The sequence below is a fragment of the Ochotona princeps genome, chromosome 20, assembly GCF_030435755.1.
Source record: "Ochotona princeps isolate mOchPri1 chromosome 20, mOchPri1.hap1, whole genome shotgun sequence".
Classification (NCBI taxonomy): Eukaryota; Metazoa; Chordata; class Mammalia; order Lagomorpha; family Ochotonidae; genus Ochotona; species Ochotona princeps.
Window position 1 is genome coordinate 34,938,450 of NC_080851.1, and position 23,065 is coordinate 34,961,514.

The 23,065-nt window shown below is 44.7% G+C and overlaps 1 protein-coding gene across 1 annotated transcript in view; it reads left to right on the forward strand.

The window, feature by feature from the left end:
• The first annotated feature begins 17,800 nt into the window (after positions 1 to 17,800).
• Positions 17,801 to 23,065, forward strand: part of CRPPA (CDP-L-ribitol pyrophosphorylase A) — a 253,771-nt gene continuing 248,506 nt past the window's right edge. Inside the window, exon 1 of the mRNA XM_004582471.2 lies at positions 17,801 to 18,257. Coding sequence (XP_004582528.1) covers positions 18,034 to 18,257 — 224 coding nt within the window. The 5' untranslated portion in view covers positions 17,801 to 18,033. The remainder of the gene's footprint in view (positions 18,258 to 23,065) is intronic.

Below are 23,065 nucleotides of genomic sequence, written 5' to 3' on the forward strand. Positions count from 1 at the left end.
TTGGGACAAGTGAACTCGGTAATGAATTAGCAAATAGTAGTTTCGATTCACCAAACATTGTGTGTGTGTGTGTGTGTGTGTGTGTGTGTGTGTGTGTGTGTGTGTGACTGTGTGTGGGGGTGTATAATGATGACCAAGCATGGAATATTATTTTCCAGCATTTTCCTCATTGTAGATATTCAATTAATATTTTCTGCACCCTTCCCTCCCTTCATGGTACTTAGTGTCATTTGTTTAGTTCCCTTATACACTAACCTGTCTCCCACCCTCATCAGTAAGTAATCAGGGTCATTTTTCTTAGGGAAGAAGTGTAGAAGTCACATAAGAAAACACCAATGCTACTAGTGTAAAGGTCCATGAGTTCTCACAAATTGAACACGTCTGCGTAAGCGGAGTCCAAATTAAGAATTTATAAAGAAAAAAAAAACCTAACAGCAACCCAGGAGATGCATAGTTTTGTCTTCTAGGTTGATATATGGACTATATAAAATAAAACTGAAAGATAAATAGAAACCCAGTTTCTCAAGATAAACTTGAGCAAATTCAAGACTTATTGCAAATAATGGCTGCAGTCACCCAGTTCAACCCTAAGGAAATCTAACCGTTGGGTTGATGCTCTGCCTGTTAGTGCTATTATCCCTCACAGGTGGCACTTCATGTCCCGGCTGCTCCACTTCCAATCCAGCTCTCTGCTTATAGTCTGAAAGAGCGGTGGGGGCTGAGAAGGCCAGCTCCTTGGGCCCTTGCACCCACATAGGAAACCCGAAAGAGGCTTTTAGCTCCTGGCTCCAAGCTTCAGCTCAGCTCAGCTCTGGCTGTTTGCAGCCATTTGGGACATGAACAAGCATATCGAAGACTTCTTTGTGTGTCCCCCCTCTCTCTGTAAAGATCTGCTTTCCAAATAAAATAAAGCTTTTTGAAAAGAAATCTGTGTTTATGCTTTCTGTTTTGCATTATTTTTTAATTTTTTAAAATTATTTTTTAATAATCTTACTTAGTTGATTAGGGAACAAAGGGTCAAGGGCTACAGGGTGAAAGTGGGTAATACCATTGTTTCCACACCAATATCATTTTTCCCTGTATCTGGGGTGAGGGAAAAAAACAAAGGGAAAAGCCCCACCCAACCTCCCACCCATCCCACATCCCCAACAGGAGGTGCGCTCTGAGGGTCCTGCTCCTACAGCTTTGATAGTTCATCAGTTCTGGATTGCTGCCAATCTCTCAGTTCCAATCGCAATGAATCCTATTCAGAATCCACTGGCTGACAGTCTCTTCATGGTTGGGGTTCTAAGATCAGCAGTTCAGTTGGAGGGATCTCCAAAGAAACTTCACCTGAGATGATCCCAGGCTGATTCTTGTGCGAGTTTGCTAGTACAGAGTCCGACACCGTCCGTCACACCAATCAGCTTATGCTCATGCTGGTCGTTGGGATTGCTAGGTTCGTTCTGTTTCCAGCCCTGTCTTCCTCGAGAATCAACGGGTGTTGTAGTCCCGTTCGATCCTGCCCGCTTCATACTCGGTCCTCACGCAAACCGGTTGGAGCTGCAGCCTAGTTGGGGCGACTCCCCATAACCCCCACCAGTTCTGCCCCCTACCCTGGTTCCCATGCTTGCCAGTATGCACCGCAGGCTTGTCAAGTCTGTCCCACATCCTGTTTAGCTCTCGCATGTGTCGATGGGCATTGAAGCCCAGCTCAACCCAACCAACCTACTATCCAGCCCACACACCCACTGGCAGGTGCCCTTCTGTACAGCCACCCCTGCCCCTGTCCTGGTGTTCGTGCTGTCCAATGAGAGTGGTAGCCCCGAAGGAGGTGTTTTGCATTATTAATTGAAAAATGGGTGCATATTGGAGACTTTTGGAAGTGAGAAAAAATGGAAAGAAACCAGAAGAAGCCAAGTTAAGTCTGTTAGCGGAATATCAGGTGATTTCCTATGGCAGCTATTGCTATGATTGCACTTCGGCTTCTGCATCATGGAAAGGCCATGTCTCATCTCTTCCAATTCTTCGAGTAAATTCTTCAGGGCCTCCATCCTGCCAGTTGAAAATCTCTGCCGAAAACCCTGCTCTTGCTTGCTGATGAGCTGGCAACAACGGACTGGGCATCTCCCACGCAGACAAGCTGCTTCACTTCAACGTGTCCGTCAGAATGGCATTATATGAACCAATCGAGTTGCCCGAGGTATTAGTTGTCATCTTTCTGTTAATAATTGGTCTTCATCAATTATCACACAAACAAAATTAATTTGCTCTGGGAAAATCGCTGGTAAATTGCTTCATCATCAACATCATCTCATCCCTTCTTAAAATGAGTTATCCACCTGTGCACGCCTGAGTCCTTTGGGACACTGTCCCCAGAAGCCGTCAGCGATTTCACAATCCTTCCACTTGCACTTTGTCATATACTCGATATGTGTTCTTGCTTCAATTTTAGCAGAATTTCTATTTCCTGGAAAAAGACTGTTTCTATTGATGGCTTACTCTGCTTAGTGTCTCAAATTGTATACCGTCTAGACAAATTGGTATGAGCTTGTTTTGATGCCAAAATGAATTCTGAAATCATGTGTAGGTGTGTTTCATAAATGCATTCTCCTTGAACATTTTGATGAGTCCCCTGTGTTTTCTAGCTAACTATCCATAGCTACGTAAAGGAATAGATACAAGCACAAACTTACAAACATGTATGAATAAATGGAGTGAATTACTTATGTAATCAAAAGAGAAGGATTAGAAATAATTTGCTATCATAAAGTAATTACCGTGCCTGTGTAGCAGTCTAGTACTATGTGAATGCATAACTTATTTGTAAATGTATGAAACAAAGACTAGGTCAGCCATTAAGATAAACATTTTGAAACACCAGGAATAACTAATGCGTTAGGAAAGGAGAGCAAATGGAAGCATATAAAGTGCTCTAATAAAATCACTAAAAGTAGAGGGACTGTAGAAGACAAAATACAGCACAGATGAAACAAATAGAAAACAGTAAGAAATACAGGATAGGTAGCTGATCCAGCTATAATCACTGTTAATGATCGCTGGTCTAAATACACCAATTACAAATGCAGATGAACAGAATAGGTCAGAAAACAAAGTTAAACCATATGCTATCCATAAGAAACTCATTTTGATTAATTAATAGCAAAGGGTGAAGAAAAATATAACCAGTAACACTGATCAAAAATGGGAGAAGTAAGTATACTGATTTCAAGCACAGCCATCTTTACAACAAGAAAAGCAATCAGGAATAAAGAGCGGAATTTCATAATGATAAAGAGATCACTTCTCCAAGAAAGGATTGTAATCCTTTGTACAAATGCATCTGACACAAGAATAACAACATGTATGACAGAAAAAAACTGACAGAACTTCAAGGAGATGTAGATGAATCCGCTGAAAAAAATTTATTCAAGAAACAGCAAATTGTAACATACAGAAGGGCTAAGGTAAGGGTTTGTCTGATGCCTTAAAGTGCATCAACGCCACAGAATTTGTCAAAAAACGATGAACACTACTAAAAGAAAATTAAAACAAAAGTAAAACAATCCTAATATAATTGCCTGCCTCAATTAACCCTAAAATCCTTTTCTGATGAATGAACACTATATCCAAGAGAACATACATCAGTTAGACTTACATAAAAACTGGCTTTGTCTCATCCACATTGTTGAGATGTTTCCCTTTTACCAAACAATGATGCCCTGTGGGTAGGGCAGTGTGCATGCCTACTACATGCAATCATCTTCTGTCTGGGCTGGCACCCTTGCCCCCCTTGGGATGCTGACTGACTTGCCTGGAGGACTGGATTAGGGACCTGCACATAGGACACCAAACAGGGATGATGATTTTGAAAATGTGTGACGCGGAAGAATAAGAAGCAATAGGAAAAACGCTCTTCCTGGACCCAGCTCTCCATCAAGGTGCTAAGCCCAATTTCATGCTGAACTGTCCCTTCCAGCAAACCTCCCTGATACTTTAAATTTTCCGTTGATCAAGTTGGAGTTGCCTATTTAGCAGTCACCTATAACCAAGGACTGTCAGCCAGTCAGAAATCAGCAAGTGATGCAAGTCCCGCCTTCCACAGGGGAGAGAAGCTGTACTGGGGCTTCCTCACCCTGATCTGGGGGACACTTCCTACAATAGGAAGAGTAAGAGGAACCACTAAAGACCTATGTTCTAGCTTCCCCAGCAATATGTTGCCCTGAGACATGCAGTGAACAATCGGACACACTTACAAAGCTGTAGACATTCACCTGTTCCCGGTGTCTCTGGACTTCTCATTCTTAGTCTCAAGTACCGCTGCTTGTCTCGTAGCCACAGTGTGCCCCCAGCTCACTTACCTGCTACGATGGAGAAAATGAAAAGAATTCCTTCTCATCAAGGGGGTCTTCCCCTCTTCTAAGAGATACAATGACAATTACAAAACATAATGTCTCCCTTTAACAATATTTAATCTAACTGAAGAAAGCGGTGTTTGCTGTGGTCCTAGGCAGCTAGTCCAGGGTGGCAAGCTTGGAAGCCACTCCCCACCCCCACCTATGTTGTCCTTCTGGCCCATCTGTGGTGCTAACCTCTCCTCACCTGGAACCTGAGAGGGGGTGGTATTGCACTGTTGCCTAACCGCGTCCCTCACTGTCGCCGTAAAGGCCCAGTGAAGGAGATGGCTCTCTCTTGGTTACATGCTTCTATTACTCTAGCACTTTAACTCTTGGCCTCCCCAGTACCTGCCTGACCTCTGTTTCCTGTAGACAGCCTCTGAGGACAAGCAGCTTCTTTAGGTCTCTATTCCTCACCTTCTGTTCACTTCTTGGGTGAGTTAGTGAAGATGCTAATGCTAAGATGCTTTGTATTTCTAACTTGTGAGGTGAGGCCTAGCGGTAATGGAATATAGGCAGGGAAACCAGGAAAAGGCGAATGTTTACAGCTTTGTAAGTGTGTCCAATTGTTAGCTGCATGTCTCTTAGGATAATATATTGCTGGGGAAGCTGGGACATAGGTCTTCAGTTTAACTAATGGACTTCATGGTAATGACCATTTGTTCTTCTCAGGGTTTAGGTTCAGACTGGATTGCTATATGGATTTGGCTTTTGCTAACTTCTAGTGGGCCCTGTTATCACCAAGCTTGGTTAGTATAGACTCCTTAATATATACTAGTCTTGTCTGGCATGATCTGTCTTGCACCCTGCAACACGTTCTAAAACTTATGCAATAAAGTGCTTGGTTTTACAGTTTAGGTCACAAAGATAGGCAGTGGAAGAAAAAGACAGGTATTATTTCTGTCTTTTTATTTTATTATATTATTATTATTTCTATTTCCAAGAGTGATATTATTTCTATTTCCATTCCAAGAAAGATTGATATAAAATAGAAAACTAATTTGTTGTCCACAAGCAACGATGACACAAAGCACTTTAAGCAGTGGTCATTTCGTTAAGACATGCAAGAAGAGCTTCAAAGTGGAGTCCAAATGTGTGATACAATGTCTTAGGCAAGTTTTCTAAAGTTACATGGAGCCTAGAAGTCTCAGTCAATCCAAGGTGTACTTCTGTGTTGCTCTTGTAGATATCTTGGTCTATTCTGGTCACCAGAACAAACTACCATTATGGTTGGCTTATCTACAGCAAACATTGACTTCACACGGTTCAGCTGCAGGCTGAGACGTGAGATCGAGGAGCTGGGCTTTCTGTCTGGTGAGGACCCGTCCCTCACAGATGGTGCTTTCTCACGTCGTCACATTAGGGATTAGGTTGCGATGTACAAACTTCTGGGTGGCACAAACATTCGGACCATAATTTCACAAAGGTGTCAGGAACCATCAGAGAGTACAAAGAACACAGGTGTTTAATTTTGCCTCATCTCACTCAGCATCTGTTTTTAAATGGCTGTGTCATAATACACGTAATATGTGAATGTGATTATATATAATTTAAAAATAAATGCCTAAGTATGTAAGGGGAGAGGTGTTCAAAATTCTTATTTTCTTGTGGAAAACTTGTTCAGAAGAACGAGAAAGTAACTGTGGAGAGTGACAAGCTCTCAGTTCACAGGAACAATGAAAAGAGAAAGTGAAATAAAATGGTAATCGGAACCGTAGGATTGGATGGACCGCCCCAGGGGAACTCTGAGGATGAGTCCTCAAGTGGTCTGTTGGTTAAGTAAACAAATATGAGGCAGTGGTCATGGTTAAGTGTAGATGCAGAAAGAGTAAATGTGCAAATGGTATTGTATCTCCATCTTTGTACTGTACAAATGTGGGAAATAACTAGAAAAAGTCAACATAGCTCAAACTGACTTGAAAAGAGAATGGATAAAGGCACGAACCCAAAGAAAAAATTCCCTCTTAGTGAAAGTTGCACAATGCCAAAGCTTTGTATCTTGGTTAAAATTTAACAGATTAGTCAAGAATGTCCCCCAAGGACATTTCTGCTTTTCTCTGAATTTTCTCTGCCCAGAAAGCACTTCCATCTTTTCCCTGCTTCTGTTTTGATCCTGGTCCATTTTCTGTACCAAGGGTTTTCTGTACCAAGTACATGAAGGACTGCTCAAGCCTCACTCAGTTTGTTAGTCTCTACTTCAGTATGACAACACAACAGTAATGACTCCCTTACAACCAGGTGTTCTTTTGAGATAACATAATCACCCCACTTTACAGATGGGGCAATTGAGGCAAACGCCACTCAAAACGATCAGCTTTTTAAAGAGATTAATTAATTAACTAGAAAAGCAAAGTGACAGAGATGGAGAGACAGAGATCTTCCTTCCACTGATTCACTCCTCAAGTCTCTTCAACAACCAGGTCTGGGCCAGGCTAAAAGCTAAGAGCAAGGAACTCTTTCCTGGTCTCCCAGGAGGTGACAGACCCAGGTACTTGGGCCATCATCTGCTGCCTTCCCAGGAACATGATCAGGAAGCTGGATAAAAAGTGGAGCAGCCAGGCCCGGTGTGGTAGCTTAGCGGTTAAGGTCCTCGCCTTGATTGTGCCAGGATCCCATATGGGCGCCAGTTCTAATCCCGGCAGCCCCACTTCCCATCCAGCTCCCTGCTTGTGGCCTGGGAAAGCAGTCAAGGATGGTCCAAACCCTTGGGACCCTGCACCCGCATGGCAGACCTGGAAGAGGCTCCTGGCTCCTGGCTTCGGATTGGCTCAGCAGCAGCCGTTGCGGCTGCTTGGGGAGTGAATCATCAGACAAAAGATCCTCCTCTCTGTCTCTCCTCCTCTCTGTAGATCTGACTTTCCAATAAAAATAAATAAATCTTAAAAAAAGTGGAGCAGCCAAGACATAAACTGGGTTGCCAGTGTCAGGAATAACAGCTTAATCTGCAAGACCACAGAGCAGCGCCAGGGTGACAGTTCCAGAATTCAGAGCCAGGTTTCTCCAGGTCTATATCTGTACTTTCCACTATCATGCAGTAATACCTAATAATACTCCAAGTTAAATACAAATGAAACTTGGATAGTTTTCCTCATTTAATATTTTTCTTGTGCTCCCATTCCTAAGATTCTAACATTCTAGAAAATTTCCCTGGGTTAATCTCTACACATGGCTTTTCTAGCGTAATGCAACAGAATGGGAGGAAAAGAAACTCTTCTAGGTACCGATGCTGTTCTTTCTATGCAATCAGATAGAAATAAAGGAGGAGTTGCAAACTTGGCAGTGCCTTTTATCCCTCGTACATCTGAAGGCTGTGCTGGGCAGTGCAGGCAATCTGCAAAGCCTGGCACAGCTGTTCAATCCCTCTGGTCTTTTATCTATGCTGTGCTTTCCCTTAATGCTAGTCTTTGAAATGGTGAAAGCCACGTGCTTCATTTCTCATCATTCCACACCTATGCCAAATTTCAGCACAGGCTTTGAAGTGCCTCTGAAGTGGCTTGGCACCCTGTTGTCCTCTTGCCCTGGAACTGCCCCACTTGGTGGAGCTGCGACCCCCCTCTGCCCCACGTGTGCAGACCAGCTGTGAGTGTGGCTGGGTGGCCTCTTCCTCCTCCTGTGTTTGGCTCACGACTACTGCTGATGTGGACCGGTCGGTTTCGCATCTTTTGGAGTCATGTGGGAGTCAAGCAGCTACCCTGCCTCTAATTCACAGATCTTCTACAGCAGGGCCTCCCTTAGCAGGTGTTGTTCTCACCCTCAACTTTAAGAGCTGCCATGACTCAACGTGACTCAAAAGCTTCCTACGCTAAGGTTGATAATATAAGACAACACTTGGCATAGTACATATTTTTGTTCTAGATGATTCCTTCTGGTGGCCATTTCACACTTGCTGAATCATTGTTCTGCTAGTTTCCTTGACTTTTTTGAACTGTCGGCTTTCCTCTTGCAACTAATGTCCTATTTCAAAGCTTGAGTGAACTTTTGGAAGCAAATCTCCAAAGAAAAATTATCACGTATGCAGCCATAAGTTGACAATCACTGCATACTCTAATTGTTATTAAAACATCTGACAACACAGATTAAAAAAAATCAAAGCACTTATTTCTATCCCCTATTCCATAAGAAAAACATAGAAAAATCTCAGAAACTGTAGAAATCTGTAGAAGACACTTTTCATTTTTATGTGGAACATATTCATATTGCTAAAAGATGTTGTCTCAATGTTTTCTTTTTGGCTTCAAAATAGGCTAACTGATTTCTTTTTTTGTCTTTCTTTTTAAGGATTTACTTATTTTTATTTGAAAGGCAGATTTGCAGAGCAAGTAGAGACAGAGAAAGAAAACTCTTCTATTTGCTCTTCACTTCCCAAATAACCACAAAGCCAGACTGAACCAATCCAAAGCCAGGAACCTGGAGATTCTTTATGGGTCTTCCACATGGGTGCAGGGGCCCAAAGACTTGAGCCATTCTCTGCTTTTCCAGATCATAGACAGGGAGCTGGATCAGAAGGCAGCAACCCAGAGGTGAACTGGTGCCCATATGAGATGCTGACACCACAGACAGAATGGGGTCCACTGCATCGGACCCTAAGTGAATTTATTTCTTGAGGTACATGATATTTGACCTTAGAATAGAGTTTTCTAAGCTATGAAAGTTTCTCCCAAAATTTTCCCTTTCACAGTTTTGTCTTAAACAAAAGCTGATCAGACTTATGGGGAGAAAGAGAGACAGAAAGATCTTCCATATGCTGGTTCACTCCCCAAATGGTCACTCCCCAGATGACCACAATGGCCAGAGCTGAGCCAATCTGAAACCTGCAGCCAGGAGCTTCTTCTGGATCTCCCATGCAGGTGTAGGGTCCTCAGGCTTTGGGCCATCCTCTACTGCTTTCCCAGGCCACAAGCAGGAAGCCGGATAGGAAGTGGAGCAACCGGGACTCATATGGGATCCCATGCTTGCTAGGTGAAGATTTAGCCAATAGAGCCATTGTGATGGACCCCAAAGTCTCATTCTAAACTCTCAACAGTGGAATGTATTGGAGTTCTAAGCATAAGTAAAGAAGCATGAGTCAAGCCTGCTTGGCCATGCTATGTGAATATATAAGAGCTGGAAGACACTTTGGACAATCATATGCTCCAACTCGTTTACTTAACATGAAGTTAATGAGTCCCTCCTGTGCTTGACCAAAGCTGGACATAAAAGAGGATGTTCAGTCAACATATTAGCTAAACTGGACTAGGTTAACAACAGAAACAAGACCACGTCCCAGTTCTGCTGCTTCCAGGTCCCTGTGCCTTCCAATGATGACCTAAAAGCTGCAGACAAGACTAACTGAAAGTTGCATCTATTAGCTGCTTGGAATGTCTAAATAAGTCAAACATTAAATGTGTAATGCGGAGGTGGGTGTCTGTTCCAGCAGGTAACAGAGACCCAAACATTTGAGCCATCTTCCACTATTTTTCCCAGTCTAGTAGCTGGAAGCTATACAGGAACTGAAATTGCTGGAACAAACTGGAACCCCTATGGGATGCCGAGGTAGCAGGTGACATTCTCAATGCTACAATGCCAGCCTATAAATTTGTGTGAATTTAATTACAATGACTTTTGAAAGATGAACATATTTCTACTAAAAGAAGTGATGCCTGTATTTTAATAGTAATGTGTCTTCAAGTAACATCCACTCTTGATGAATTTCAACAATAAACTTTGATTGACATGTCTGTGTCACTACAAATGTTACTCAATGGATACATCTGTCTCCGATCCAAGGAGCTAATCCTATTGCTAACACTGAAATCAGTAATACAAGACAACCCTGGGCTAAAGCAACTAAAAGGAAAATTTTTTATGTTCCTTCACAGGAGCCCCTCCCCCCATCCCATGCAATTGTTTTGCTGTTCATTTGTTCACAGGAAATAAATCCTTCAGCAAGTCAGTCAAGGCAAGTGATAAACTATCACTAAGTCTGATTTGCTCTGGAAATAATTATGTAGTTCATTTAGCATTCATGCATTTAAATTGGTTCCTGAACTTGGAAATAAAAGCATCTTCTCCCTGGGACATCTGCAGGAGCAACAACTCTTGAGCTCTTCAAGACAATTTGCGAAACACGCAGGCAAATGCTCCAAATGGGGTGTTAGCTCTCAAGTCAGCAATGATGTACACACCAATGGAATTAAAAATAATACTGACAAGCAGAAAAAACCTTGGGCCATCTACTCCAGAAAGTCTCCCTTTGTGAATATAACAGAGATTTCTTGTGGCTAAATGTCTTCGTAATTGACACATCAAGGCTCATTTCAATTCAGCAGGGAGCGATGTTTTAATAGATTCCAACGAACCCAAGATGGAAGGCATTCCTTCATAACAGGGAGTCATATTCTAATGAGCAAATGCTACTTTCTAGCACTAAGACTCAAACCAAACTCCTGTGTTCCATCAAAACCCTGTCCTGAATGTATAATAATAGGATGCACATAAATGGGGAATTTAAGCACAAAATGGATTCTTTTAAGCTAAAGGGTATTTTCAAGATGCTTTGATTACCAACATAATGAAGTAGATTTTGGTAGCTAGAATGGTATGGCAGTGACAAAAGAAATGACTATTATAACATACTCGATTTAACCTAATTTTTAAAAGATTTATTTATTTTTATTGGAAAGCCACTTTCACTCCAGCTCCCTGATTCTGCGTTAATCTGGGAAATAGCCCAAGTCCTTGAGTTCTTGTCACCTATGTTTGTTGATGTATTCCACTGCATCTCACCTTTTCCCATAAGAATAATAACGAGACTTCATTCAGTCAGTCACACAGCTATTGGAGTGTAAAAACTCCAATGATACAGAAGCACCTCACTGTTGCACGCCTGCTTGAATAGCGCTTGATTTCTTACAGACTTCTGCTCACAAAAATGATAGTCATCAACATGTCTGATGTTGTTAGTTACATTTCCCAAATGAGAAAATAGGCTTAGAGGGACGTTCAAACTTCTTTCAGATTATAAATATGGCAGGGCTTCAGGAAGATTCAGCCGTCATTTAAGTGTCATAGGGGAAACAGAACATTAGTTCTAAGCTTTGTAAGACTTGCGTCTCTAGCACTGCAAAACTTTGAGTACATGCATGAAAATCTATTTTTAAAGAGTTTAAATAATTTACATGTACTAACCTATTAATGTTAAGCACACTAGGAAACTTACAGACGTTGAAATTTCACAAGGATGAGAGAAAAAAATAAATACAAGTGGAAACTTGACTATCCATTTCTTGTTCCCAAATGTATGATCTTGCCTCTTGGTGAGGCCACACATGCCTTTTTGGCGCTCATTGTTGCAGTAGACAACAGAGACTAAACAAAGAGCGACAGGAGACAGCATGGGTGAGTGGCATAGCTAGTGCCATTTGCATTGAGTCCTGATGTTACAAATAAGCAGCAAGCCAGGAAAGTCTATGGCACAAGTTTTTCATACTCACTTTAAAAAAATAGTAATTATTTATGAAAGTAAAGGCAGAGACCCAGAGAGATGAAGATGGAGAGGAGTGGGAGAGGGAGAGGAAGAGGGAGAGAGAGAATATCTATTCACTGGTTCACTCCACAAATGGCCACAATAGGTCCTGGCATGACAGCCTAGCCGCTAAAGTCCTTGCCTTGCACTTGTCAGGATTCCACATGGGTGCCAGTTCTAATCCAGCAGCCCTGCTTCCCATCCAGCTCCCTGCTTATGGCCTGGGAAAGCAGTTGAGGATGGCCCAAAGCCTTGGGGCCCTGTATCTGCGTGGGAGACCCAGACAAGGGTCTGGGCTCCTGTTTTCAGACTGGCTCAGCTCCAGCAGTTGTGGCTGCTTGGGGGGTGAATCATCGGATGGAAGATCTTCCTCTCTGTCTCTTCTCTCTATATCTGTCTTTCCAATAATTTTTTTTTTAAATGGCCACAATAGCCAGGAGCCCCAAACTCCAGTTGGGTCTTTCACACAGGTGATAAGGTACATGTGCTTGGGGCATCTTCTGCTGCTTTCCCAGGCATATTGGCAGGAACCTGGACCAGAATTGGAACAGCTGGAACTCAAACCGGAGCTCTGATGGGAGATGTTAGCATGGTAGGCAATCACTTCACTCACTGTGCGGCAACACCTGCGCCCACACACACTTCCACTACCTTGTTCTGGATTAAACTGTTCAGCTTTTTGACATCCGGATGATCATACACTTTGAGTGTCTGTACTCCTAAGTGGGATAATGTTGGACAAATTGATGCCTGCTTTACAAATACAAAAAAATATATTCTTAGATTTGTGATTTGTGTGGTTTGGCAATTGCATAATACTCAGTTCACATTGGTTGGGTGAGTTTTCGAAACTCGGGAAAATTTCCACCATTAGTTATTAATATAATTTGTGCTGTCATAATAGCTGTGGTACCTCACTAAGACATTTTGTTTCATTCATGAAGAGATTGCTTTTTTATTCATAACAAATTCTTGAGCTGAGCACTTTAATTACTTATTATTCCGACAGATACCCTTCTCACAAGAAAATATTTTCCACTTCAAGTGTATGGTAATGTTGAAATTCATCTTTTTACATGTTACTTCAATGAGCCGTTTTTACCAGGGAGGGGCGTGAAAGAAACGAATTTTAGTCCATCTGTTCTTTGATCTAAAGCATACAACTTAAAAGTACATAATTATTATATAAAACCCCAAACTTAACACACACACACACATAATTCCTCCCCTTACTCCTGTCTTCTAAAATTGTGAATAAGTAAGAGGATGATCAATGACAGTTTTCATCCGGGCCATTGTTCTAACCAATTACAGAAGGCAAACTTTATGATGTATTTTCTGGACATGGAGACTTCTAGAATTTTGCAACACGGTTAGCCTTAGCCTGTGTGTAAGTGGGGACAAATTATTGGGAAAACAAAAATAAGGATGTCTCTGTGTTATACTAAGTTGCTTTGAAAAATTATTTCCAAACATTTAACACTTAAAAAAAAAACTTTTTTTAAGGTTAAACAAGAAGGTCCAACAAAAATTGTCATTGTGCAAGTTTTGGGAAGATTTCATCATGGATAAAGCGCTCAGCTTCAGCCTATTCATTTATTTAGCACTTCTGTTGATGAAGAACTGTGGCGATCTTCTTGGTTTATGTCAGAACATTTTCAGAATGATTTCTGAAGTAAGTATCGTGAAATACTAGAAAATGCTAAAGTCAGATAATAAAATCAGTGAATAGAAACTCTGGGAGGAAACTTTACTGCTGCTAAGGATTGTTGGTGTAACAATCATCTTTGAAGATAAAAAAAAAATGATGGATTTTAGTGGTGTATTTTGGTTTTCAGCACCTTCTTTACTTACCACATCACATCTTATCCTAGAATGTTGGGTCCAGGAGCTATTGCTCATGGTTCAATATATAGTTTCTTGTGATATTTTCTCTAATGAGGCATTATTAAGATGGATCTCAGTGTGAGTAGCACTGGAAACAAGCTGGAAATAGTGTCTTTGCCTTAAGGGCTAAGCATAATTTTGACAGTCCTGGGGTCACAGTTATACTCAACCCTTCCTTTCCCTTCCCTTCCCTTCCCTTCCCTTCCCTTCCCTTCCCTTCCCTTCCCTTCCCTTCCCTTCCCTTCCCTTCCCTTCCCTTCCCTCCCCTCCCCTCCCCTCCCCTCCCCTTCCCTTCCCTTCCCTTCCCTCCCCTCCCCTCCCCTCCCCTCCCCTCCCCTCCCCTTCCCTTCCCTCCCCTCCCCTCCCCTCCCCTCCCCTTCCCTTCCCTTCCCTCCCCTTCCCTTCCCTTCCCTCCCCTCCCCTTCCCTTCCCTTCCCTTCCCTTCCCTTCCCTTCCCTTCTTCCATTTTTAAAATTCTTTGCTGTTGTTTCCTTCCTCACTCCCTCCTCTCCTTCCTTCCAGATTTATTTGTATTTGAAAGGCAAACGCACAGAGAGAAAGAGGAAGAGAGAGAGAGAGAGAGAGAGAGAGAGAGAGAGAGAATCTCATCCACTGATTACTACCCAAGGGCCCCAACAGCTGGAGTTGAGCCAGCTTAAAGCCAGGAAACAAGGGCTGCGTCTGAGTCTCCCACATGGGTTCAGGGTCCAAGGTCTTGGACCATCCCTCTCTGTTTTCCCAGGCCGTGAACAGGGGCCTGGATGGGAAGTGGAGTAGCTGGGTCAAAAACTAGTTCCCACTTGGGATGCCTGTGCCACCTGTAGAACATTACAAGCCACAGTGCTGGTCCCACATTGCATCTCTTTCTTTGGCAAGTCCCTTATTTCAGATTCCGTACTAAACTCGAAACCTGAAGGAATCACGAATGCATATAATTCCATGCGTGACATGCAATGCATACAACTGCAATTATTGTATGATCACTGTGTATCACTGTGAAATACAAGAAAACACATCCTGTGATTCAGCGCTCAACCCCTTATACAATGTGGGTCGTCTGCTTACTTTGGTTATTGACAAGTGATTAGACTAGATGGGATTTCTTTTCACCTTTGTATGAAATCTGGCCAGTGATAACCAACGCAGACATTTATCGTAATGCGCCTGCGTAGCTGTAAGACAAGAGACTAGGCTGAGAGCAGCTCTTGCAGGTTTGGTGCCAGGCCTGGGCCTCACCTTTCCTTCCCACATCTCCAGTTTTCCCTGGCAAACGTGCAATTGCTTTACTTGCTATGATTCCTAAGCGGGGCTTCTACTCAAAGTAGAATCTAGGGCTTAGTGTGTTTGGAAACATTACAGCAGGTAAACTGGTTATCCATTTCTTTGCCACTCCTTTTCTTTTTCTTGCAGTTAAACATTCTTCCTTCATGTTTTCCACTTGCAAATTAATAAAGAAATAAAATGAACTTTCCAATGGATTTTTATGCAATTATATAACACGTCGAATGTATATGATACGTCTTTTGTTATAATACTAAAAACAAGTCATTGACTATAAACTGGAGTATAATTCTTTCATTTTTTTTAAAAGATTTGTTTATTTTTGTTGGAAAGTCAGATATACAGAGAGAAGAGACAGAGAGAACCTGATGATTCACTCCCCAAGCAGTTGCCATGGCTGGAGCTGAGCCAATGTGAAGCCTTGAACCAGGAGCTTCCTCTGGGTCTCCCTCGTGGGTGCGGGGTCCAAAGGCCTTGGGCCGTCCTCAACTGCCTTTCCCTTGCCACAAGCAAGATGCTGGATGGAAAGTGGTGCTGTTGGGATTAGAACTGGCACCCATACGGGCTCTTGGCGAGTGCCAGGTGAGGACTTTAACTGCTAGGCTACCATTCTGGGCTCCGATTCTTAAAGTCAGTGTTTATTTGAGTTTGTGCCATACCCACAACAAACTCACATTAATATTGCACATTTGCAGGCTGGAATTGTGATGCACCAGGCTTGTTTTTTGCCTCTGTTGCCAGCATCTCCAGATTCTGATAAGCCAGAATCTTGCCTCCTGTAGAAGGTGAGGGCGGAAACCACTGTAAGAACCTCCACAGTCTGTATGCTCTGTCTGGCGATGACCAGGTGGGAGCTTATTTTTTCTAAGCTGTTCACCTGGTATTTCAGAACAGCTGCTCACATCAGGTTCCAGGTGGTCCCACTTGGTAGGGTACTTCCAAATGGCTGAAGATTCTCCAGGTGTAGCTACTCTAAGTCGGTACAGCATAGCGTGGAAACTGTTTCCTATGCAAATATGCCTAATATGAAGCCAATGATTTTCCATCTGTATAAAACAGACAGAAGAAGGCTGTTTCTCATGGTATTTCTGAGTGACTTAGTCCATTTTGCTGTTAGAACTTGTTAATATAAAGATTGTAAGATCCAAGGTCTTGCAGTGAATAAAGCTCAATTAATGTTTGCTCTGAGAATAAAACTTAAAATAAAATTTTGAGCAAAATTTGTCTACTAGGATCCTATGGCAATTTATATAAGATCTTTATTATCACAGTTGGCCTTCCTCAAGATCAAGGACAGGAAGAACAGCTGTAACTCCACTTTAAAGAGGGATGCTCATTTACTCATTCACCCATCTATTTAGTCAACAAGCATATCCTGAGAGAGTGGCTAGGCTGGACACAGGTGTGGCAAGTGCATCATGAATTTGCGACATCTGTGTTTAGAGGGGACCTACAATGTTGGAAACCCTCCTCTGGGAGCCTGGCTAGCTCTTCCTGTCTTGCACAGTGTACTGTGGTGGAGGCGGAGTTCTTCATTCCACAGCTGCTGTGTTCTCAAACTAAACAATTCATAACGCCCTGGGGAAACCCTAAGGCCGGAGGCCTCATCATTCCTTTGTCCCACTTGCTGCTGGCTCAGCACCCTCTAGTCTCCTGGCCTTTCTGCATTCAGGGCTCCCCATGTTCTCAGACTTATTGTAAGTAATAAAACCTCCCACTCACCTCCTACCCCAGCTCTCCTGGAGTGGTTTCTTTGGCTGTTGGCCACGCTCAAGAGATTTTGAATACCAAATTAGAAAGAAATTCTAACAACAATAATTTAAAAAAATTACAGTCGTCTGACACAGCGCAACTCGTGCAGGAGCTCACCATGAGCAACACATCATGAGTAACAAAAGTGACTGAATGCTTTCAAACACACCAAACAGCAAGGATGAGAGCAGAAAACTTGTACTTTAAAAAAAAGACTGTTATTTTTATTTGAAAGGCAGATTTATAGAGAAAGAGGTAGAGGCAGAAAGAGAAATCTTCCATCTACTGGTTTGCTCTCCTAAGCTGGGCCTAGTGGAAGCCAGGAGATTGGCTCTCCCTTCTTCAAGCACTTGGGCCATCCTCTATTCTCCCAGGCACATTAGCTGGGAACTGGATAGGAAGTAGAGCAGGCAGGCCGTGAACCGGTGCCCATTTGTGATGTTCACACCTCAGAGGTTTATCCTACTATGCCACTGCATCAGCCAAAAACTTGCAAATCTATTTTAAACTGGCAAAATGGATAAACTAATGACCATTGGGGTATCATCTCTGGAAGTTCACAGCCTTTACAGGGTTGTGAAATTATTGTCAGGTGAAGATTGCTAAGTATGAATTGACAATCATTTATACTTGGATTATTCATTTATTCAAGCAGCAATTCATTCAACACATATTAAATCTCAGGAGCTGGGTATACAACCTAATGCCCACCCCCACCCTCCAAATCTGTTCTCCTTAAGTTTTTCAAGTTACACGTTTAGGCTTTTTGGAGCCTATTATCCCCACGTAGGTTATGGGTGCTGCAGAACCTCTTTGCAGCGCACCTGACTCTGCCTTACCCCAGGTGGGGCCAGGAAGCGTCGGGGAGCTTTAAAGGGATTCAGGGAATGGAGGCGTGCTCCATTCATTGGGCTCTGGCTCCAGAACCCGCAACAGCGAGGAGCCGGACCGAGTGCCGATCGCCCGCTTGCAACAGTTGCTTCGCGTCGGTGAAGCGTCGGGGTGCGCAGCCAGAGCTGCCCCTGCGCCTGCAGCCCTGAGCGGGAAGGCCAGCCCGCCCGGGGGCGCTGGGCTGGGCGCAGACTGTCCCCTGCGGCTCCCGGAGACGCTCTGGGCCCGCGAGCGCCGCGTCCCTGTCCCTCGCCCCCTCACCACCCCGAAACCACGACCGCAGGCAGCCAGAGGAGCAGCCGCCGCCGCCGCAGGTCGCTTGGGTAGGCTCGGTCTGACGCCATGGAGGCCGGAGCGGCCGGCGACTGCAGGCCCGCCAAGCCGGGGCCTTGCGTGAGCGGCGCGGCCCTGGAGGCCTGCGCCGAGCCGGGGCGCCGCATGCCGACCGTGGCGGCCGTCCTGCCGGCGGGGGGCTGCGGAGAGAGGATGGGCGTCCGCACCCCGAAGCAGTTCTGCCCGATTCTGGAGCGGCCGCTCATCAGCTACACCCTGCAGGCCCTGGAGAGGTAAATGCAGCTCGCGCGCCCCCGTCGCACCGTCCCCCGCGCCGCGGCTCCTGACTGGAACCTGAGAAGGGATGCGGGAGCCGGGGCTGCCTCCTTCCCCTAACCCCGGAGCCCGTTAGGAGCCCAAACCCAGCGAGTGGAATAGCGGGAGCGCCAGAGCACGAGGCGGGAGGCCGGGAACCCTCCGTTCCCGCCACGGCCGCGCGCGCCTGAGGGGAGCGGCGCCCTGGCTCCGCGCATGCGCACAGCTGCTGACTCAGTGGACGTGCTGACGCTCGTTGGTTCCCTTTGGCTCCAACACCTGCGAATTCTAGGTGCTGAGGGTGGAGACGGGAGCGTGCTCTAGTGGTGGCAGTGGACCTGGGCATGGTGTGGAGGCTAACACGCCGCTTTAGCCTTTCAGAAAACGGGACTGGAGTTAACTGGCGGGGGAGGGAGGGAAAGAAGGAAGCAGAGGGTATCTGGGGTCAGGTGGCTCAGGGAAGCGGCAGTGAGGTGAGGAGGGGATCCTAGTTTTATTCACTGAACCTGGATTTTAGCAGCCAGTAAAGCGGCAGAGTCTGGGCTGAAGCTGGAGGGCTGGAAGTCTTTTATGACGTGGTCATGTGATTCAAGTCTTGAACGTGTATTGGAGTGTATGGCGAGCCGTGGCAACCTGTTGAAGTGGGCATTTCAAGGTGGACCCACCCATTAGCATCCACAGCCTCTGTAGGAAGTAGAAAGGAAATCCGGGAAGACAGTGGCATGCTGCGGAGGGCCCTCCCTCACACGCACCTGCAGCTCCGACGGGCCCACGGGGGCGTTGGTGGGCTGGGGAGGGGACTACTTGGCTCTCTGAGCCTTAGCGTTTGGGGGAGGAAGTGTGAAGAGCCAAGGCTACTCTTGATGTGCTAATCTGGTCAGCGCTGACCCTTGAACTCATCCGAATCTATGAATGGCAACTTCCATTTCTCTGTGTGGTAGCAGGAGGATGCTGAAAAGCGAGCTGTGAATCTTCTGTCCTCTTGCAGAGCAGTGGACACTGAAAACACAGCTCAGGGATGACCCAGAAGGCGATCCCAGAGCACACCGTGCCTGGGTCAGTCTAACCTGTGATTAGATGGACGCCATTATGTTCATTTTCACATTTCTTTCCCATGGGAGGAGGGAAAAAAACTTTTGCCTTATTTTACATCTTCCTTTGAGGGAGTCCCAGATAAGTGAATGCTAAAAAAAAAAAATCCACACTTTTACAGTAAAAATATCTGGAGAAACTTTGTTTATGGAAAATAAGGCAACCCGTTTTTTTTTTTTTTTTTTTTTTTTTTTTCTGAACAGCAGTTAGTTAACTAGTAATGATTGTAGCTAGTCAAATCTCTATCCTGAAATACCTCACGGTTCTTTTTTTGCCACTGTAAGAACTCGTGGGATGTGACGGGAAGCTCTGGGCAGCTCCTCATTGGTGGCAGCACCGTGTGTGGGTTCTGCTTTGGTGCTTGTCAAGGAGAAGTCTTTATCTCGTTTGATCAAATACAGGGCCCTCAGACTACCAGCTGCTGTCAAGTGCCCAGTCCTCAGCCGTTTTCAGAGGGTGAGTTTGAAGTTAAAGTACAGAAGTGGAAGTGCCAGATGTCCTCTAAGGCTGTGCTTGCTGAAGGAGCTCTGCCTCCACTCCCCCACTGATAGGTACTTGGAGTTCTCAGAGTTGCCGATGGAAGGTGTGATGAATGTCTGCTGTCAGTCACCCAGGTTACGCTGTGAGTGGCAGCTCGCGTTGCCTTTTGGTAGCTGAAAGTGGTGCCCAGAGTCGTTTTTTTTTTTTAAAGGACTTATTTAGTTTTATTGCAAAGTCAGATATACAGAGAGGAGGAGAGACAGAGAGGAAGATCTTCCCTCTGATGGTTCACTCCCCAGGTGGCCGCAATTGCTGGAGCTGAGCCAATCTGAAACCAGGAGCCTGGAGTCTCTGCTGGGTCTCCCACACAGGTGCAGGGTCCCAAAGCTTTGGGCCGTCCTCGACTGATTTCCCAGGCCACAAGCAGGGAGCTGGATGGGAAGCAGGGCTGCTGGGATTAGAACCGGTGCCCGTATGGGATCCTGACGCATTCAAGGTGAGGATCTTGGCCATTAGACCACTGCGCTGGACCCCAGAGCTGATTTCAAAGCTCATCTGACTCATAAGGGAGAATTTTCCTTGCTTAAGCTTCTGCTCCCTCAACAATAGTCTTGAGCCATTCTCACCAGTAATTTTTGGCTTTTATAGTTTTTTTAAATACTGATTTAATAGAGCTCGAGAGAAAGAACAGATGTTCCATTCCCTGGTTCACTCCCTGAATGGTCGTAGTTCTGGGCCAGGCTGGAGCCAGGAGCAGCTTCTTTCAGGTTGGCCCCGGGGATGGCAGGGTCCCATGCACTTGGGCCATCTTCCGCTGCTTTCCCAGGAGTGCTAATGGGGAGTGAATTGGAAATAGAGCATGTGAAAGATCTATTAATTGTGGCTGCTTGGGGAGTGAAGCCTTTCTGTCTCCTCCTCTTTGTATATCTGACTTTGCAGTAAAAATAAGTCTTTAAAAAAACTCCCCACTGGTCACCTAGTTCCTGACTTTCAATGTTCAAGGACAGAACATATCACTGAAGGTTGGTTAATCCTAAATAAGCTGAAAAGTGAACTACAATGATGGCCACGACAGGTGAGGCAAATGTCGGCCCCACGTGTTCAGATGCCTGATGCAGGGCTAGGTCGGAATACTCTAGAAGTTGATGGGAACGCCACCTGGCCTTACTTTGTGTAAGTCTTAAGAACTATTCCTTTCGGTGCTCTCAGGTGGAGACCATTGGCTAAGATGACTTAAAGGTGTATATATTCATCTTTATTTCAAAGGCAGAGTGATGGAGAGATAGACATCTTTAATCTGGTTCACCTCTCAACTCAAATAGCGGGGAGCCCTCTCACTCTCCCTATGGTGGCAGGGACCCCAAGTCCTTGGGCCACCATTCACTGCCTTTCCTGGGGGTGCACCAACAGGAAGCCGAAATCCAGACACTCCAATGGGTTGCAGGGTCTCAGGCCGCAGGAGCTTAGTGGACCACACCACACTGCCTGCCTGGATGACTTTTTGATACAGTCCCATGCTCATCATAAATCTTATAATTGGACTCGCCATGTAAATCTTCTCCAGGAAGATGTGCAGTTTCAAAGAGAAAGTGTTGGAGATCTTATGATAAAAGTGTGAATTGTTGTATGGTGTATATATGATGTTAGGATTTTGGCATTCTAGCTGGAGTTTCAGTCCCTTTGTAGTTGGGGTAGAGTAAACTCCTCTCCCTCAGACAACCCTAGATAAATTTGAAAAGCAGATTTTGAGGACCTGTATGAGGCCTCTGTGTTTATATATAAAGGACACTTGGTCTTAGGATTGAAATTGGGTTGCTGCATTGTTTTACTGCCCAGAAAATCAAAGCAGGTCCGTGTCTACTTGTTAAGGCATCAGGGGTGTGTCTTACAAGGTATTAGCTTAGAGTTGTTTTGACTTTCTTGCTGTTTTTTTACGTCTCAGTTTTTGTTTTCCTGCATTCTTTTGGCACTATTCTGTCCTAATCCATTTTTCCAGGCTGTAAATTCTGTTGGACAAGGTAGAGGAGTACTGTTGATCACTTGGATTAAGTTGACATGGTTGGAATGGCCAAGGGAAGACATGTGTCGAGGAGGTAGAATGGATAGGTCTTAGTGATTGACTGGGTTAGGAACCTAGGAAATGTTTTTAGGATGCTTTTGGTTGAGTTGTCTCCATGTGGTTTAATTGAAATGATTTCGTTGTAAGGTTTACTAACCGAAGACTCCAGAGTGAGTCTAGGAAAGGGGTCTGACGGCTGTGTTTTGTGCAGTCAGGTGATAAGTGTCCAAGGCCCCCAGGAGATTGCTTCCAAATGAAGCTAAAGATGAAGCCTCAGGCATGCCAGGGTGCAGGCCTTCATGGCCAGAGCAAAGGGACTTCCCTAGGGAAAGGCAGCTGGGGGCCAACGCCCATGAGGGGCCAACATGCATCTGCTGAGAGATGGCGTACAGAGATGGGAGCTGGGGGATTGTGGCCCTACTGCAACCCCAAGGCTGAACTTGCATCAAGATTTGGGGCAGACAGCAGCTCGGGTGCTGCGGAGGCCAAACTCTTGCAGCTTGAATGAGGAGGAGAACAGTGGTGTTAGCTTAGGGTATGATTTCCTGTTCTGTCTTCAGACACGTCTGTTCCCGTGTTCTGTTTTCAACTATTTTGGTAATCTGAGCAGAGGGCTTCTGTAAGTGATGTGTGATTTCTAGAGTTCATCACCCCCAAGTTATTATATTCCTTCCTCAAAATATTGATAGGTGTGAGGAAGCTTGGCGCTTGCTTTGTGTTTGCCTATGGCATGTGCTGGAAAGGCAGCCCTGGCGCTGGGGCCTGGCGTGGGCCTGCCTTCCGTGGGGGCATGCCAGACCCCTTGCTTCAGCAGATCTCTCTTCTGTAGGCACTGTGGGAGGTATGTAAGGTCTTTCAGTCCCATGATTTTCCATGATTAAATTTTAATGCTATAAAAGGCTTATAATTCTATAACTAGAAAAGAATGTAGATAAATCCTTTGTTATACAAACAGTACTTAGAAGGGATTGCAAGTACCGGGGGGTATCCTTGGGTGCTGAACAGAATAAGTCCGTTATCTCTTGAGTGGTCCAAAGCAAGATTTTCCAATTTTTTTGGTGGCTTGTTATAAAAATTAAACTTTGTCTCATGGCTCAGTGACAAGCCACACACATTCCTGTTACAATAAAAGTCTGTGATGTGAAAACAACATAG